The 17,716-nt window shown below is 35.0% G+C and overlaps 2 protein-coding genes across 3 annotated transcripts; one reads left to right on the forward strand and one right to left on the reverse strand.

The window, feature by feature from the left end:
- Positions 1–3,161: 3,161 nt before the first annotated feature.
- LOC143569496 (homeobox protein knotted-1-like 6) lies at positions 3,162–11,254 on the forward strand. Its single transcript, XM_077055386.1, has 5 exons — positions 3,162–3,448; positions 3,677–3,790; positions 3,866–3,977; positions 9,717–9,943; positions 10,998–11,254. Exons 1-5 carry the CDS (start codon positions 3,203–3,205, stop codon positions 11,145–11,147), a joined length of 849 nt encoding a protein of 282 aa, XP_076911501.1. The 5' UTR covers positions 3,162–3,202; the 3' UTR covers positions 11,148–11,254.
- A 700-nt stretch (positions 11,255–11,954) lies between these two features.
- Positions 11,955–16,812, reverse strand: LOC143569511 (cysteine-rich receptor-like protein kinase 2). Of its 2 annotated transcripts, none has more exons than XM_077055399.1 (7): positions 15,889–16,812; positions 15,690–15,803; positions 15,111–15,250; positions 14,787–14,997; positions 14,462–14,696; positions 13,317–13,467; positions 11,955–12,681 (listed from the first exon to the last, which is right to left on the reverse strand). In XM_077055399.1, the coding sequence occupies exons 1-7, from the start codon at positions 16,685–16,687 to the stop codon at positions 12,343–12,345; spliced, it is 1,989 nt and encodes a 662-aa protein (XP_076911514.1). In that variant the 5' UTR covers positions 16,688–16,812; the 3' UTR covers positions 11,955–12,342. The 2 variants fall into 2 exon arrangements, with proteins under 2 accessions (XP_076911514.1, XP_076911515.1); XM_077055400.1 differs by having other exon boundaries at positions 11,957–12,681; positions 15,895–16,812.
- Positions 16,813–17,716: the final 904 nt, after the last annotated feature.

Here is a 17,716-nt window from a genome sequence, read left to right on the forward strand (position 1 = left end):
GGTAGGTCCCAGCAGAGCCCAGTTGGACCCGCAAGACTCACCTTGAAGAGGGACGTCTGCGCAGAAACCAACTGGATCCGCAGGACCAACCATGCTTAGAGACGTGACGTCCTTACGCGCAGTACGCAAGCTGTTCCCGCAGGAAATGCCTCCCGATGGTGAAGGACTCCGCCTGTTCCCGCAGCTTCGGATACAATCCATCAGGGAAGGCCACCCGCGCAGCAAGGCTACACGCACAAGGCACTTAGCTCTCACTCAGTGTCACCTGAAGGAATGAGCAAAGCCGGGAACAATCCCGCACAAGGGCGGGAGGGGGAATACTCCCGCCTAAATAAGCCAGTCCCTACGATACGGGAAGATCTTCTGTACTGTACCTGACGAGGTATGGGAAAAAGATCTGACTAAAGATACGACAGCTTATTGACAACAGTATGGCGAGCAGCATGCTCCTGTACTGTATGTCACTATTAGCCGCTGCCTACTCACCAACTACTGCCATACCACGTGCATAGCCGGCAGTTGGTGGAAAAGGAATAGTACACAGCAGGCCTGGTCACTATCAGCCGCTGCCTACCCACCAACTACCAGCAGGGCACGTGCGTAGGCCACTGTTGGTGGAACAGGAACACTGTTGCAGCCGGCCACACCTCCTTGGAAACCTACCTTCGGCTATAAATACCACAAATGGTATGATCATCACATCTTAACATATCTTATCATATTATACCTGATATCTGCTCTAGCAATCTCTTAATATACTTTTATATTTAAAGAGCAATCTAGTCTGATTCTCACGCCGGAGGGTGGTCACAAGGAGGAACCCCCCCCCCCTTCTCAGTGACAAGCTCACGGTGTCTGTTTTGCAGGTTATCAGAAGAACCATCTTCTCTGGGTCTAACCCCTCGTGGGAAACATCTATCTAACCCCCGGGTTACCAGTAATCTGCCCGGGGTTCACTTAGTGTTTCTTCATTTTTGTAATATTATTCAATCGGATTCTGGGTGACACTCCATGCATCCTTTATTTGTGTCTTTAGTAAAAGTTACTAGTACTATAATAAACAAAAGAATAATACTCATATAAGATGGTTCGGATAATAGTATTATCGACTACGTTAAGTAAGATGATTAATAAAACCACCGTCGCCGGAAAGGTTGTTAAAACAACAACGTTAAGTTCTATAATTTAATTCAAAAGTATATTTAAAATGTAGGATCTAGTACGTGTTAAGGACGACTCGTTCGGTTTTGCTTTGCTTGCTAAGTTAAGGTACGGTTTCCTGTTTTTGCTATTTTTAGTATTAATTATAGTCCGTTAGTTTGTTGTACGGTTTCTGGGTTCTTTCACTCATAGTATTATTATGTTTTGTCACTTCGTAGTACAGTTTCTGTTTTCGTTTGCTTATAGCATAAATTCTAATTCGTTACTTTGTAGTACGGACTTTCGGTATTTCATATTTTAGTACCACCAAGTTGTCTCTATAGATACGATACGTTTGGTCTTTGGACATTTTATACGTTTTCAAATTTTATATGGTTTTGTTTAATTATCCGTTTTGGTTACTAGTTCATTATTGCATGTTCCTATGAACAATAATATGAATTTATGTTAATATGTTATATGTTAGGTAGTATTTATATTGCCTTCCAGATTTAGTACTCTGTTACCCGAGCACACACTTTTCGTGACAGTGTGTTTTAAAAGTTCACGGCGTCTCTAACCAGTACTTTGGCCGTTTAGAGGCGTATGGATCGATCCTAGTTCAGTTATATGTTACATGTTATACATTACACGTCATATGTTACAAGTTATATGTTATATGTTTTGGCTCTGGGTTCTTCTTTAATTACATGACTTATTAGTAACCACTTGTCGTGTAAGTCAGTCACCGTTATATGTTTCGTAATACGTTTAGTATCGGGTCTTGTTCTAGTGTTAATATTTTCATATGTTCTGAAAGTATCAAATTTCGGTATCATACCTACTTCGGTTTTGATAGATTTTGTTATTATTTTGCTTATGGTTATTGTCATATCGTTATTACTATTGTTCTTTTCGTTACTGGGCAATTTTTGGCTCATCCGTATTTTCTTGTTTGTATTTATCTTATTTGCTGACAGGTAATTCTGGAAATCAGGGAAATCAGTGATGAGAGTAAAAATGAAGTTCAAGAATAAAGATTTTATTTATTTTCTTTTATTTCAACATTTAATAAATAAAACTTAGGATTCCTTTCAATTGTTTGAACTCGTTGGTTTGAATTCTATTTCTTTCTTTCTAATGGAGTTTGTCTGGTTTATGATATCTGTAATGGTGACACGCCAGCCGGTTCCGGGTTGGAGTGTTACAAATACAACCAACACAAAACGTGGACAAAGCGATCATGACATCCAACACAAGAGATTGCAAAACACCTCGAGGAGTGCGATACGCTTTCAAACTTACATATGTTTGGGACATTCTCAAACATAACTCAAAGTGAGAAGTGTTCTCAAAACGCTTCAATAAATAAGTAGCTATAAAAATAAGGACGCTTAAGAGCATTCACAATACCAACTTTTTAGATAGTGTTTTTGAACTGGCAAGTGACACTTTCCTAACCAACAGTAATCTTTCTTTTTTCTTGCCCGACTCATATCCTTTTAAAAACATCCATTCTCTCAACAATCTACTCTCTTCTAGTCACTATGACATCCATATTTTTAGTAGTTTTTGTAAAAGAACTAATTCTCAAACTCTCTCCTTCACATCATACTCTCTTTCATCCACATCATCTTCTCTCTTCTTAAAAACACCTTAAAAAACATGTATTGTAGATGCTCTAAGACATTGAGCATCTACAACAACAAACCTCTACAAACCGTCACATCATATTTCAAACTTTTCTTAAAAACCTCACTTTATTCTACGAAGACAAACCTTCACAAATCCATCATATAATATTAAAATAATATATATTTACTTTTCAAGTAAATTGAACTTGAATTTATTTGAAAAGTAAAAAGTGTCGTCTCCATACATACATACATACATACTCCAACCAACCATATATCAAACCACAACTCAAACTCACTCAGCTAAAACCTAAAACCTGCATATTCACTCACTCACTCACTCACTCACTCACCTATATATACATATACATACATAAGTACACATATATATATATATATAACCGCCCTAAGCCAGAAGCAACTTGTTGATGGATGAAATATACGACTTCCGATCAACATCATCCACTCCACCGGAAACCTACCTGATTTCCGATCACTACTGGCCGTACTTTTGCGGATCCATTGATCATCATTTATTATCAATCGTATCGGATCAAGCTGCTTCCATTCAAACAAATCCTCCTGATGATGCTTATGTCGATACAATAAAGGCGAAAATCGCCTCGCATCCTTCGTATTCCAAATTGCTCGATGCTTATATCGATTGTCAAAAGGTATTATTATCTATCAAATTGTTCGTATTGATTATTATTCAATACAGTTCCTTACAATATATATATATATATACACATACTAGTAGAGTGCCTGCACGAGATAATTTATAATTTAATTACTAGGCTGTACTGGATTTTGTTGATTTAAAAATAATTAACTCGTGAAATATTGTATAATAGTACTTAAATTATTGCGTAGTTGATGACTGTACGTTGTGACACACACAGGTAGGAGCGCCACAGGAAGTAGCTAGTTTGTTAGATGATATTCGTCACGAAAACGACGTTAGTGAACGAAACGCGACATGCTTAGAAGTCGATCCTGAGCTCGATGAGTTTATGGTTAGTAGTCTTATATTGCATATATTGCGCACACAGATAAAACTAGCTAATTACTTATAACTTGTTGTTGTATAGGAAGCTTTCTGGCAATTATTGGTGAAGTGTAAATCCGAAGTCACAAGGCCCTTTGATGAAGCTATGGTTTTCATCGGTGACATTGAATCGCAACTCCGCGATATTGCCATAGGTGTGTGTACCATTCTACACTTGATCTAGCTCCTCTTCTGTTAAATATATTGTGATTGATTTTGTCAAGCACAAAATAGCATAAGCTAAGATATATTATTAATCAACTATATGCATATAAATATACAATTGAATATAATTATAAATGAAACTTAATCAAATATAATAACTAAAAAGAAAAACCTAATTAAAATATAAATGAGTATGATTACAAAGTAGCCTAATCAAGTTATAAATCATAATTATGATTGAGATAATTAGAATAAACCATAACTACTATATTGTATCGATAATTTGTATCAAACTTAGTACACACTTTTCTTGTTTCTTTCTCCATTTTCTGTAGTGTGAGAATTTATATGACTAGGTATTTAGCAAAGAAGATAATATCATAATTCTATTATAGATTCTCTCTGAAAAATGACGATTTTCACCGCACGGAGCCCAACCTCGAATCTCTTTTGTGTTGTATACCGTTTGATGATGCTTTTGTTGTGTTGTTTACGTATAATCTCATGGTAATATTGTATCACAACTTAAAAATCTCGAAGAGTGACATCTGATTTCATTTAAATAAGAAGTCATGGAATAATGATCGATAAACCCATAAATGTTGGTGTTAATACTATAAGGGTGGAATCCGGTACAAATATACTTAATATACTAACTAAACATACAAATAACTAGAGCGATTACAGTTTTAAACTAAATTGTTGTGTTATAAAAAATAATAGTTACTATAGTTCAAACATATATAGTAATAACAATTACACTAGTTAAAAGACATTTGTGTTTTATCCAAACACATTAATATAATAAGGATGATATATTTCAAAAGACACGTATAAATGAAAACATATTTTATCTTTGCTGAATTATGATAAAGATAAAACCCTAACTAGTATTATATGTAATAGACTAGGTATATCTAAAGGGAGATATTTTGTATACAACAAATACATATATAACTAGTAAAGATCCTGTACCAGAAAGAACCTAGTAACAACGGATATATGAAAAAAATGTGACGATAAATATTATAGAGAGAGACATAACACTTGATATTTCTTTCAGCCTCATTTCATTTGTATAAAGTTTCAAGTCAGTACTGGAAACTAAAATGGCGTTATATATATATATATATGTCTGTGTACTAGTAGTTGATAAGTGATATTTCACTTTTCCATGTTGTACGTAGTTTAAGAAAAATGTAATGTAGTGTCAGGGATGTCTGGAATCATGGACCAATATTAAACAGTAACTACAGTTAATTAAAAACATTTTCTTTTTCATGTTTGGTTATGTTGTGTCATGTTTGGAGTGGTTTTTGTGTTTTTAACATTAGAACTTGGAGGTTAACAGTTTCTTATAAAGTATGATTGTTATCCCATTCTTTTTTTTTTTTGCTCTAACAAGAACTTTTATTGACAGAAAAGATTAAAATCTAAAAACTTTCTGAATAATATAGAGATAATAAATAAAGAACAATAAAATAATGATGCATGTTTAAAATATGCATATATATATAATATTGCTGATAAATTACATAAGTAAAACTATGTGTAGATAATTTATATATTACTCTTTCTGTTTTTCTTATATATAAAATAACTTGATAATATCAAACTTCGATTCCCTTTTCTAATGCAGAACAGTATATATATATTGCCAGCACATATAGAACTACATGAAATATTCATTTTTCTAAGAGTATAATAAACACATGAATAAATTTGTTTACATAAGCTACATATTACACAAGTTTCATGACAAAACAATACAACTAAAAAAAACATATGAACGAATTAGTTGATAGTTTGCATCTAAATAACATATATACTATTTATATGTAGGTAAGAAGTATATAATATAATAAATAATGAACCATTAATGATCAAATAATTAAATGGTTTAGACTTGTTCTACATGGTTTTACGAAATCATAGTGTTTTGAAACGATTCTTTCCTATGTATGTAGGGCCAATCCGTAGATTTTTGGAGGCCCTATGTTCAATAAAGAAAAAAAATTATATTTTTGGGGCCCATTGAATAATCAAGAAAAAACGATTTTTTTTATTCTCTGGTTACTACATAATTAGTAGATTTATATTTGTGAAATTTTAAATTAATTTTTATATGTATATATACTATATTTTGGGTGTATTGTCCCTTCCTTTGTCTTCACTCTTCAGCTTATTTAGTCAAAGTGTTTCATTTTTTTAGATTGATTTTCATTTTTAGTGCATTAAATTCTCTAGGGTTCACATTGGGTTCTTTGAATTTGTTACTTGTGCATTTCACATGCTTGATACTGTATGTGAATACGAAAGCTACAACTTTAAGTTTTGAAGAAATAAATTTTAAAAGGAGATGCCATATTTAATTAACTTTAAAAAACAAGCTAAAATTTGATGTTATTTTTCTAATATTATGCTCTTCACTAGAAGGTTGTAACTATTTTTATCACACACAATTATAAGACTGGTGACTTTCAATAAAGAGAATGTAAAACTATAAATTATTGGTTAACTCATATATAAATATAAATTGTTTCATAGCATTTTTGCTAGTTAACAAATAATTTATACAATGTTACAATAATAATTGAAGTATGGAGTACTGTGTAAGTTGGAAAGTAATAATAGGATGTATGGATAGGGATTGTGAAGCAAGGGTGTCAAGTTGACTAGTCTAAGAATATTGGAGATGAAAGATACAAGTAGATGTTTGGAGATTCTTGATATTAACTTGACTTTATATTGTATTCAACACTTATTTTTTAGTTTACGAATCTGCATTCATTGGTGATTCATGTGAATGAGTGAATCAGAACAACTTTAGTTCTTATAATTAAGCATATAAATCATATTGATAGTAACTTTAAAACTAAAGAAAAACCTTTTTTTTTCTTAAAAGAAATCTATTAGAGCATCTCTGACATGTTTTTTTTATCATCCATGGTGGTTGACGTGGAAAAGAGAGTATAAGGTGATGAATGAAATTTGTGGGGACAACACCCGTGAATGGAGGTTGCGAGAGGTGGATAGGAAATTGTTGGTGCTTTTATTAGTTGAGTTGGATTTAATAAGTAAAAGTTTTGTTACTAGTTAACTCCGAGGTGCGAAGTACACTAATACAAGTACAAGACTCTCATTATAACATTTTAATATCTCCCCCATGTGCGCGCAAGATCCAACGGGCAACCCCCTTGGCAGGGATCGACTCTCGGTGGCAACTGTGCATTGGTTTAATTTTTGGCGTAGCTCTTAAAGTTCCTTGATGTTTTTTTCATAAAAAAGAAAGTACATTATAAACATAAGAAACTAACAATCTATTCAAATATGCTATTGATAATATTAAGACCATTATTTGTGAGCAGCATTGGGGGGGGGGGGGGGGGGATACACCACCGAGGAGCGGTATGGGGGGATCTCTCTCTCTCTCTCTCTCTCACACACACAATGTGGCGGTAATGAGGCTTTAAAAAAAACGTGGCTTTATGCAGAGGGGCTTCAGAGCCACGTTACCTGCGTGACAGTAGCGTGAAGAGGCGATGAAGCCCCTCCACAAAGAACGTTCTAAAGGTGCTTAATTTTATATATTATCAACCAAGTGATTTGAAGTTGAACACCATTTTAAAACAAGATAGTATCTATATATCCACTGTTTATAGACCATATATATATGGTGTTAAATGATAACGAGGAAAGATAATATTATTATTGGATATGCTAAAGAAAGTATGCCCCGGATAGAACGGGTGGTGTGAAGAACTTTCACATGGACTTCCGGGATTTCCGCTGCATGTCTTTTAAATATGTGTTGAGCATTCAATGCACACTTAACTACTCTCATCCCCACAAGCTCTAGCTCACACGTATGGATCAACCAACCCTAGGTTACTGTTGTGGTACACTGCACTCCATTTTATACTTCACTCTAATTACATGCATGGGACACTAAGCTTTTAATGTCTAGGAACCGGACATGTTGTGAATAAGACATCATGTGTACTGTTTTGATGTTATTCTAGGGTTTTTCATAGTTAGATAATTAGATATCATATGGAACATACATGAGACCAGTAAGTGAGGAAACCCTGTATTTGTTTTTCTTATCAAGTATGCAAATTAACTGCTTAACTAGTGAGGAGAACCGTCAAACAAAGTGCATTTGATCAAATGGTAACTAATCGACGGCGAATAACCATAGCTTTGTTTCAGTAGGATCAGCTTTGTTATTCAAAAGTGTGTTTCGGCACAACATGTTTCCCGCTTACTTAGTTCTTTTTTTGCAATTGAAAAGTTTTTAAGTTTGGGTATCACATACATTAAAGTCAAAACATATAAAATGTAAGGACAAGCTACACTTGTTTTCTCTTGTAAACCATGAAGTAACTTGTGGTGTCTGACTTTGATTTGATGTTGGGGTATCTATAAAATAAGTAAATAATATATATCTGTGTGCATTATGTCCTATCACTTTAAAGTTAGTAAAACACTGACATTGAAACGACCAAACGAAGAGTTGTCCTTCCTCAGTACAAAACATCATCATCGATCGTTTTCCCACCTTTGACGATGAGAATCCTGAAAACATTTGACGTTTGCTACTTGTTATTTTAGTGTTCTACTATTCACTAGTACAAACATTATATATCATTATTTGGTTCCTCTTGGCTGAGGTGTTATTCACTTATTTGTGGCACCATTACATTTTTACCATAGGAGAATCATATTATCCCTTGCATACACTTGTACAAGATTTTTACCCCATTTTTAAAACCTCATACAGTTTCTTCTTCGTTTTGACTTAAGTTCTCCCGGAAATTTACCAAACGAGTCAGGTTGACCATTTTTTTTGGGATACTGACCAAAACATTCATTTGACTAGTTAGCGTCGAGACTCAAGAGAATATTCATCTGACCAACCTATTCTTAGATTGTCCATGCTAAATCAACTCAACCCGCTGGCTTTTAATCATTAACTCGACGAGATGTTTTTGGCATCTGACAATATTATTTTGGCTTCCGACGAGATTATTTTGGACAAGTGATAGAATATGTTTGGCTAATAATTCCATCAAGTTAATGATATTAAAGTCAATGCAGTCGCCGATTATAGCATGGACATTCTGAGAAGAGAATTCACTTGATGCTGATTAGTCAAACGGAGATTCTGGTCATTATCTTTTTTTCTTCTTAACAAAACAGTCATTTGAACAAAAAAAAAGTCCCTAGTCACTAGTCAAAACCTTATTTTCAGTGTATATATTTGTAGTCAACTTGACCTGGTAGATTTCGGTAACTTAAATCTTTTGGGCTTAGTGCTTTAAAAAGACTGTCACGAATTGATGATGCCTAAACTAAATGAATGGGGTTGTTGTAAAGAGTGAGACATTAATATTCTGTATTATATTAAAAATTCTCATCCCTACACATATGAAGATAAGCCATAAATTGAGAGAGAAAAGTTTTAAAAACTAGTGAAATGTTAATATAGCATATGCATAATATAACTTATGTCTCACATTTAAATCAAAATAATATAACTTAATCATGTTCATGCTAATTAACCTGGCTGTAATTAATTAGTTTGTATATCTATCAATGTTTGTCTTTATAAAGTATAAACACTTTTACAATGCTTATTATAATACACTCTATATATGGTAACTTATATATGTAAGAATACCAAGAAAAATGAAAACAAAGATGATTTGATATATGGTTTAATTTAGATGAAGGCTGCATTTCATCATCAGAAGAAGAGGTTATAAGTGGAGGGGAGACCGCGGATAACACACAGGAACTGAAGGATACGTTGTTGCGCAAATTTGGAGGTCGTCGCATAAGATCCCTAAAGCAAGAATTTACAAAGAAGAAGAAGAAAGGAAAGCTCCCAAAGGAGGCAACAGCAATATTACTTGAATGGTGGAATTCACATTATACATGGCCTTATCCTACTGTAAGTATATGTGTCCTTACTCCATCAATATATGTCTTTTAGATCATTCAATGTGGATGGGGCCTTTAAAGCCTCCACATCATTGCTACGTAAAAAAACGGGGCTTCATAGCCCCTTTCCATAAAGCCCCTATATATATTTATGTATGTATGCATGTATGTATATGTGTATGTGTGTGTATGAAAGGGAGAGAGAGTGTGTGAAAAGACCCATGGCCCCACACTTTCCCCCTTGCACCGCCCGTCCCAAGACGCCCCTTTTTGCTGTTTGTGGGCTTCGAAGCCCCTTATGTTGCCCCTCATGAAGCCCACAATGGAGGGTCTTAGAGACACTATAAAGTGTTTAAAATAAAACTATAGTAAATGAGTTTTGAGAATAAGTTTGGATTTTGTTTCACGATTTTTTCTTAAGAAGTGTAGCCTGCGTTTTAAATTGATATATGTTCCCTCGCCTTTTTTAATAAATTGTGCTGGGAAATTCTTAAATGGGACGGGTATACAAATATGGGACTGCATACTCGTCGGATTACCCGAACCAGTTTACATGTATCATAAGGACAAGCCAATATAATAATATAGTATACAACTTATAAGAGTATAATAAAGTGTATGCTGATTAAAATCATCAAACTTATAAATTGTTAAAGAGCATACTTGAGTGTTTTATCTTTCAAGTAACTTTTAATCACATAAGACCATAAACGGACCAAATGGGTGGGGGTACTCGCGCTACGAATGTGTGATACACTTCTATAGTTATGGTACTTATATTAGCAATGTGTCAATATCCGGCCTATCTACAGTTGCAGGATTTTATAAAACTCGTACATATATATAGACACTCTTTAAATTTAACAATTGAGTAGTTTTAAACATTTACATACACGAGTTTTAACTCATTTTACTATAGCCAATTCGGTCTTAATCTACCTAGTTAACGCGCTAAACATATATTGTTATCAATTTATGATCCAAATTAATGAACACATATTAGCAGAATATATTCTAGCAGGTTAATAGTACCTCATGACTTTTTATCATAAATAAAAATGCAGGAAGGTGATAAAATATCATTAGCAGAGACAACCGGATTAGATCCTAAGCAAATCAACAACTGGTTTATAAATCAAAGGAAGCGGCACTGGAATCCACCCGAAAGCATGCAGTTAGCCGTCATGGGTGCGGTTTCTAGCAATAACGATTAAACTACGCTAATTTTGCATGCTTTTATGCGTGTATATATTTACATTCAAAACTATAAACCATAAATTATGGATTTGTAAATGAACTTTTTCTTTCCGTTTTTTGAAATGGTTGATAATTTATTTGCATTTTCGTCAATATGATACTTTTTTTAACAAGAATAAAAGCACAGGATGGGACGTCAACCAAGGTAACGGCGTAAACGAGCCAAAATTTTTGTTAGCAACTAGAGATCTGCCCATGCCCATTAAAGTTTGAATCCAATTGAGATTAAACGATCTTGTGCTTGAGCACAAGCTTGTACTTAAGCTCTTTTAATAAACGAGCTCTAACTTCACTGGACTCGCATCCTTAAACAAACTTTTTATTTATGTAAAATTTTATTTAATATGTTAAACATTTGTTTACATAATAATTAATGCTCGATAAAAAACGATGATAAAATTAATCAAATTACATATATTATGTCATATAAAAGTTATTTTAGGTAAATAAAATTATTAAATAATTTAATGTAAATTGTTCAGGAGTTTTGTAATCAAATCAAATATACATATTCTTTTACATCGAAATAGAAAATAGACAAAACCAAGTTTGTTAATTTGTTTATTAAAACTGTTTTTTTAAGTTGTTTCAATGGTGGTTATGATTTGCTTATTCAACCACTCATTTATTTACTAGTAAAATAGTGTGTTCGAAATAAGGAATATTAATATATCTATTCCAAACTAGCTACTACCAAAGTAAGATCAAAGACGTATGAAGAAGTCTATAAATTTACAATCAAATTTTGTATACAAAATTACAACTCATAAACTCACTACATTCTAGCTACAGCCCATTTTACACCTTCCTTATACGCGCTTTTGTTACATAAGTTACCTTCGACTCGCTACTCTCACACTCCTCGATTTTACTAAATATGCATGCCGATGAGGCGAGTTTGATCAATCCGATCAGAAAACTTCCAAACTTTAGCGGTTTTTATGCATAAAACAACAATGTACTTTTACTTTTTGTCTCATTTTTACCTTTTAAATACATTTGAGCACTGAAAAGATGGTTTTGTTCTCATGACTCATGGTATAAATATAAAACCGTCTTTCAACGAGTCAGAAGTAGAATGACTAAAACGAGCACGAAAGTGAAAATTCATCGGTATTATATGCAAAACAAGAACACCTAAACGGTAATGCGTTACCTCGGTGAGAACTGACTATGGGAAACAGTAGCAACTGAATCAAAATCAGCATCGTTGTCATTATAACGTTGTATATTTTCTTCTAACTGTTTGATATCATCATCGTTGATAAACGGGGGACTCGAGGGTGGCGGTAAGGGTTCATCGTCTTTCACTAGCATTTTTAGTGCCATTGATATTGTCGGTCTTAACGTTGGGTCTTCTTGGGTGCATAAGAGTCCTACATGTACCACTTTGATAGCCTCTTTTTTGAAATTATGGTTCGGATATGTGTGAAACATTAAGTTCGGGTCAAGGATTTCTTCCACCGTACCTAGTTGGAAATGCCTCCATGCCTGTTTGTTTCAACAACAAATCATCAAGCGGAATGTTAAAATTATGAAAAACTGTTAGATCTCTGACCATGGGTCTTAATCAGGCCGGTTTTCGGGTTATCAAGATGTAACTGTAGGGCTGTAAAAGAACCGGCAAGAAATTTGTTTATGTTCGTCTGTTTAATAAACGAACCGGACATGAACAAAAGAACTTCGTTCGGTAAGCTTAACGGACGAACACGAACATAGGCCGCGTGCCTTCAATAGTGTTCGCAAGCGTCCGGTAATGGTTATACCTTTTGAAATTAATATGTAATCGTTTATGTTCGTTAGGTTCGTTTATGTATGTTTGTCCATTAATGTCCATTGGTGTCCGTGTGTTTGGTTGTCCACTAGGGTCCATTAGGTCCGTTAGTGTTTGTTTGTCCATTAGCATTCATTTACAATATTAACAAACGGACACGGACAAACTCAATTTCTTAATGAATGGACACGGACACGAATTTTCATTCGGTAGAGTGTTCGTGAACCGTCCGTCTGTCCGACAAAAGCTTAACGGACGAACACGGACAAGGTCTCGTCCGGTTCAGTCCGGTCCGTTTACAGCCCTAGATGTAAGAATTATCAAAGTTAATGAAATGAAGTTTAAGACTTACGATTGCCACTAAGCTGTCTGTGTATTCCGAGTTTTTACTTCCACTGTTTTGTATTCCAGTAACTACCTCCAGCAACAGTACACCATAGCTGTACACGTCTGCCTTTTCGGTTAATTGACCAAGGGCTAAATATTCTGGCGCCATGTGTCCACTGGTCAAATTAAAACAATAAATTGTATCAGATTCTATATTATGACATGGCGTCTAATGTGGTCGCTTTCTTATCACTTAACACTAGAGGTGGCAAAACGGGCTGTAACTGATCAAAACAGACAACTTTTAGTACATTTGAAATGAACGTGCCCAAATAAATCGATGGCACGTGACTTTTTTGGGCTTTGGATTAGATAGGCCCATATCTGGGCTCAGGAAATAATAAGGACCAGTTTAATGTAATCTGGATTACTATAGTTAAGAGTCAGGTGCAAAAAAAAAACGAGTTGAGAACCGATCCCGGTTTTGAACCCGAATTTGAAACCGGTTTGAGAGGTTTGGATCCAACCCGAACCATAGGGTTGTAATCGGTTTGTAACCTTATACCTTAAAACCGGTTTAAACTCGGTCAGTTGGTCAAGCCCAAACCAAACCGGTTAAACCCGGTCTCAAAGTGGTAAAACCCCATCCTTCCTCCATTATAAACTAGGTTGGAACCTAAACCGGTTTCACCAAAATCTGGGTTTGACTTTCTTTGACCCAACCTGAACCGGTTTGGGCCACAAAACCTGGCTGGTGCAGCTCACGAATTAGCTATGCCAAGAACTGGTCCCTGGTATGGGCCCGCTTGTGCGCCTACACTCAGCCCAACTGGTAAACACTCTTTTGTGTTTTTTCTTTTCTTGATTATATTAATATGATTGTGATTTGTAAGTATGCTAAGTGATACATTAAAACAAATGACTAAAAGAGGTATATTATTATAAGCTTTTATGCATTGTTAATACGCTTTGGGTGACTTTTTACCCATTTTCATTTTGGCTATTATCTTAAGTATATCCGTCTGACCCATTCATCAATAAACATGTCTAAAATGTCACCTCTATTAAACACGCGACATTAAAAAATAATTTGAATCAAACATCCGTTGAACCTCTTTATAGTAGAACAGGACTACAAGGTAAAATAAAGAAACCAAAAAGGGTACTTACAGTGTTCCTGCAACTGCAGTGCTGATGTGGCTCTTATCCTCTTGAAAAGATCTGGCCAGCCCGAAATCAGCAATTTTAGCACGAAGCCTTGAATCCAACAAGATATTAGCCGCTTTAATATCCCTGTGAATAATACAAGTCTTGTTGTTCTCATGTAGATACACAAGACCTTCTGTTGTGCCAAGGATGATCACAAATCTCTTTTCCCAGTTTAATTCCTTGCCTTTTATTGCATCTGTAATATATTATCATCTCAATTTTATTAACTTCAATAATACAGAACTTTCATTGTAAAGAGATGATTAATTTAAAATTTTGTCTTTACCAAAGATGAAGCGATCAAGGCTCATGTTGGGTAGATACTCATACACAAGAAAACTTTCGGGCCCTGAGCAGCTGCATCCTAACAACCTGACCAGGTTTTTATGTTCAAAACTGCTGACGATGTTAACTTCATTATAAAAATCTGCTGCTCTGAATTTGTTGTTAAAAAAAAGTCTCTTCACAGCAATCTCTCTTCCATCCGGAAGAACTCCCTGAAATATTCAAAAATAATGTTTATTTCAATTTTTTGTAATTGATAGCTTAACATAATATAAGAACTGTCATTTTTTTTATGTATAATGTTTATAAGGTAGTAGTGTAGTACCTTGTAGACAGTCCCAAATCCTCCTTGCCCGAGCTTATTGGAATCATTCCAAGAGCTTGTGGCTTTCTCAATTGTGGAGTATTTGAAGTTCAAGCTACTATCAGTAAGAATCTTTACCAGTTTCTTAGCATCATATGAATCTGATTATTATCAATAGCGCAATAGACGATTTTAGCATATATCAGTTATGCAAGATTCTAATATGGTCTCCACCCGTAGAATGGTCAAATAAGGTATGTTTTATATTTCATAGGCAAAATAAATAGCTTAAGAGAAAACGGGTCGATGGGTCAACGGGCAAAAATTATGTAAAGTGTATTTTATAATGCACAAAACCATCTGATTCATTTTTATAAAAAATCAGAGGGTTGTTGAAATAGGTAAAAAGTCTGGACACAAACTTTATTGGTCATTTGGTCAATGCGACTCGACCCAGTTACAATCTTATGAAAAATTTGCTAGTTCTGACCCGAATCTTACCCAACCTGCCAGATCAACCCATTTTGCTACCTAATACTAAATCATGCTTTGCTTTAGTATTACAAAGCTAAGTCAAGATTGTTTCCAATTTGCATGTACCTGTTCTTTTCTGTTGTAACCATCTACGTCTTCGTATATACAAAGCAATCAACAATGTAACTACAAGAATCACAATGGCACTAACAACAGATGCAATAACAGCTATCATCTTCCCTGAAACACCAATCAGCAAACATTTTAACTATCTGTAATATCCATTAACATGTTTAACAATATCAAATTTGAAAAAAGAACTCATCTTTACCTCTGTTTTTGGATCTGACTGGAACAGGATTGAGAAAATCGGTATCCGAATACCTCATAAAACATCCAGTCATCAGCGCACGCCCTTCAGACCAAGGCAAGCATCCCAACACAGCTTCAGATGCCGCCTCTAAACAAGCCCTACAAGCATTTGCACTCAATGTCTTCCAGCAATTGGCCAACACATATGCTGACTCGTTCACTGTCCGAGGCCTTGTCACTTCTTCTCTTGCAAAATAACCGCCACTTGTCAATGCATCCCTAACAGCATTTGACACAGCCTGCCTCGCTGAATCCTGAAACACACTACTCTTTCTTGTGGTATTCCCACAAATAGTAGTGTCACTAGGTCCCGTAATTTCCTCATAAAAGCTATAATTCTGGAATCTCATGAAACAACCGTCTTGGTAAACAATACCACCAGTACTAGGGAAACAACGCGAAATAACAAAATGCGCTGAGTCATAGCATAGGATGCAGTCGGTTGTTGAAAGATCACCATAACATTGAACAAGTCCATAATTAGCATCAGGTGCTGCACCCGTACTTGCTGTTGCAAAAATTGAAGATCGAACTTTGTTGCCAAGCATTTCCGTTGTTTGGATGAAGTTCGCTACAAAAGCCGTTTGATTGTGTTCCGTCTGATTATTGCATGATAAGTTAATGATCTGGTTTCTAGGAACTCCCTCTGATATATCTACCAAAACTAGAATTATAATAATATTCATAAGAACCGCAGATGCTATCTCTGTTGATCTCTTCATCCTCAATAAAGATCTTGAAATTTGGATCATCTTCCTCTTCACATGCAGATTGAACTAGCCCTTGCTATGGTGGCTTTATTCTGGTGGTGTGGCTGGTCAAGAGGCAATAATGAATTAGGTAAATTCTTTGAGTAGAAGCAAATAAATAAAGTTCAGACTGAGGCTAAGCAAAACATAAATGATACTTTGGCACCATCACTTTCACACACATTAATTGCAACCCTAACAAATTCAGGAACTCAAACTACAATCTAATTACAACTTGCACAAATTCTGTTATGACACAATAAGCCTAACTCCAACTGATTGCCAGTCATTAAATAACATTTAAAGCAATATAATGGAGCACTGTATACTAATCCATCCTAAATTTGATATCAGCCTTCACAAATTCACAACTAGCGTTGGAATAATACGTCAGACACGACACGATAAGACACGATCACCTATGGTCAGTGTTGTAAAAATCTTGACTAGCCGCCAATTAATCCCTGGACCCTGATTAATCCCCACTGACTAATTTTGGGCCAGTCGGTCAATGGTCAAATCCGGTCAAAATCGTGATTAATCGGACTTAGTCGGCGTTTTCCGGCAAGGTTCCGACCAAAACGGCGGTTTCCGACGAGATTCCGGCTAAATTCAGCGGTTTCCAATGAAATTCTGGCCAAATGTATATGCGCATATATAAAACTGAAAATTACATATAAAACTGAAAATCATAAATTAAAGTCTAATCCAATTAATCCTGATTAATCGCTGGTGCTCACCCCACCGCCCGACTAGCGATTTCTACAACATTGCCTATAGTGCTAGACACGAACACGACACGATAACTAATCACGTCGTTTTTTCCAAACACGAGCACGAACCTAAACTTGTTTAACTCCGTGTGAAAAATTGGCAGGAGTAACAAACTATAAAAAACAAGCTACAATCTAACTACAATTTACACGCAGTCTGTACGTCAACTTCTGATCTGATATCGTCATCACAAACCGTTATAAAAACTAAACAGATTAGATAATCAGCTGAGATATATATATATATATATACACACAC

The sequence above is a fragment of the Bidens hawaiensis genome, unplaced genomic scaffold (assembly GCF_021521415.1).
Source record: "Bidens hawaiensis isolate Kalapana, Puna unplaced genomic scaffold, B.hawaiensis_p1.1 tig00024513_1, whole genome shotgun sequence".
Classification (NCBI taxonomy): domain Eukaryota; kingdom Viridiplantae; phylum Streptophyta; class Magnoliopsida; order Asterales; family Asteraceae; genus Bidens; species Bidens hawaiensis.

Excerpts from the sequence above, each read along its gene's own strand:
- LOC143569511 (XM_077055399.1), bottom strand. The coding sequence starts at position 16,687 with ATGATCCAAATTTCAAGATCTTTATTGAGGATGAAGAGATCAACAGAG. Across the intron at positions 15,251-15,689 it reads GTTACAACAGAAAAGAACAG|ATTCATATGATGCTAAGAAA; the intron begins GTACATGCAAAT and ends GATAATAATCAG. Across the intron at positions 14,697-14,786 it reads CCTTGATCGCTTCATCTTTG|ATGCAATAAAAGGCAAGGAA; the intron begins GTAAAGACAAAA and ends AATATATTACAG.
- LOC143569496 (XM_077055386.1), top strand. The coding sequence starts at position 3,203 with ATGGATGAAATATACGACTTCCGATCAACATCATCCACTCCACCGGAA. Across the intron at positions 3,449-3,676 it reads CTTATATCGATTGTCAAAAG|GTAGGAGCGCCACAGGAAGT; the intron begins GTATTATTATCT and ends TGACACACACAG. Across the intron at positions 3,791-3,865 it reads CTGAGCTCGATGAGTTTATG|GAAGCTTTCTGGCAATTATT; the intron begins GTTAGTAGTCTT and ends GTTGTTGTATAG.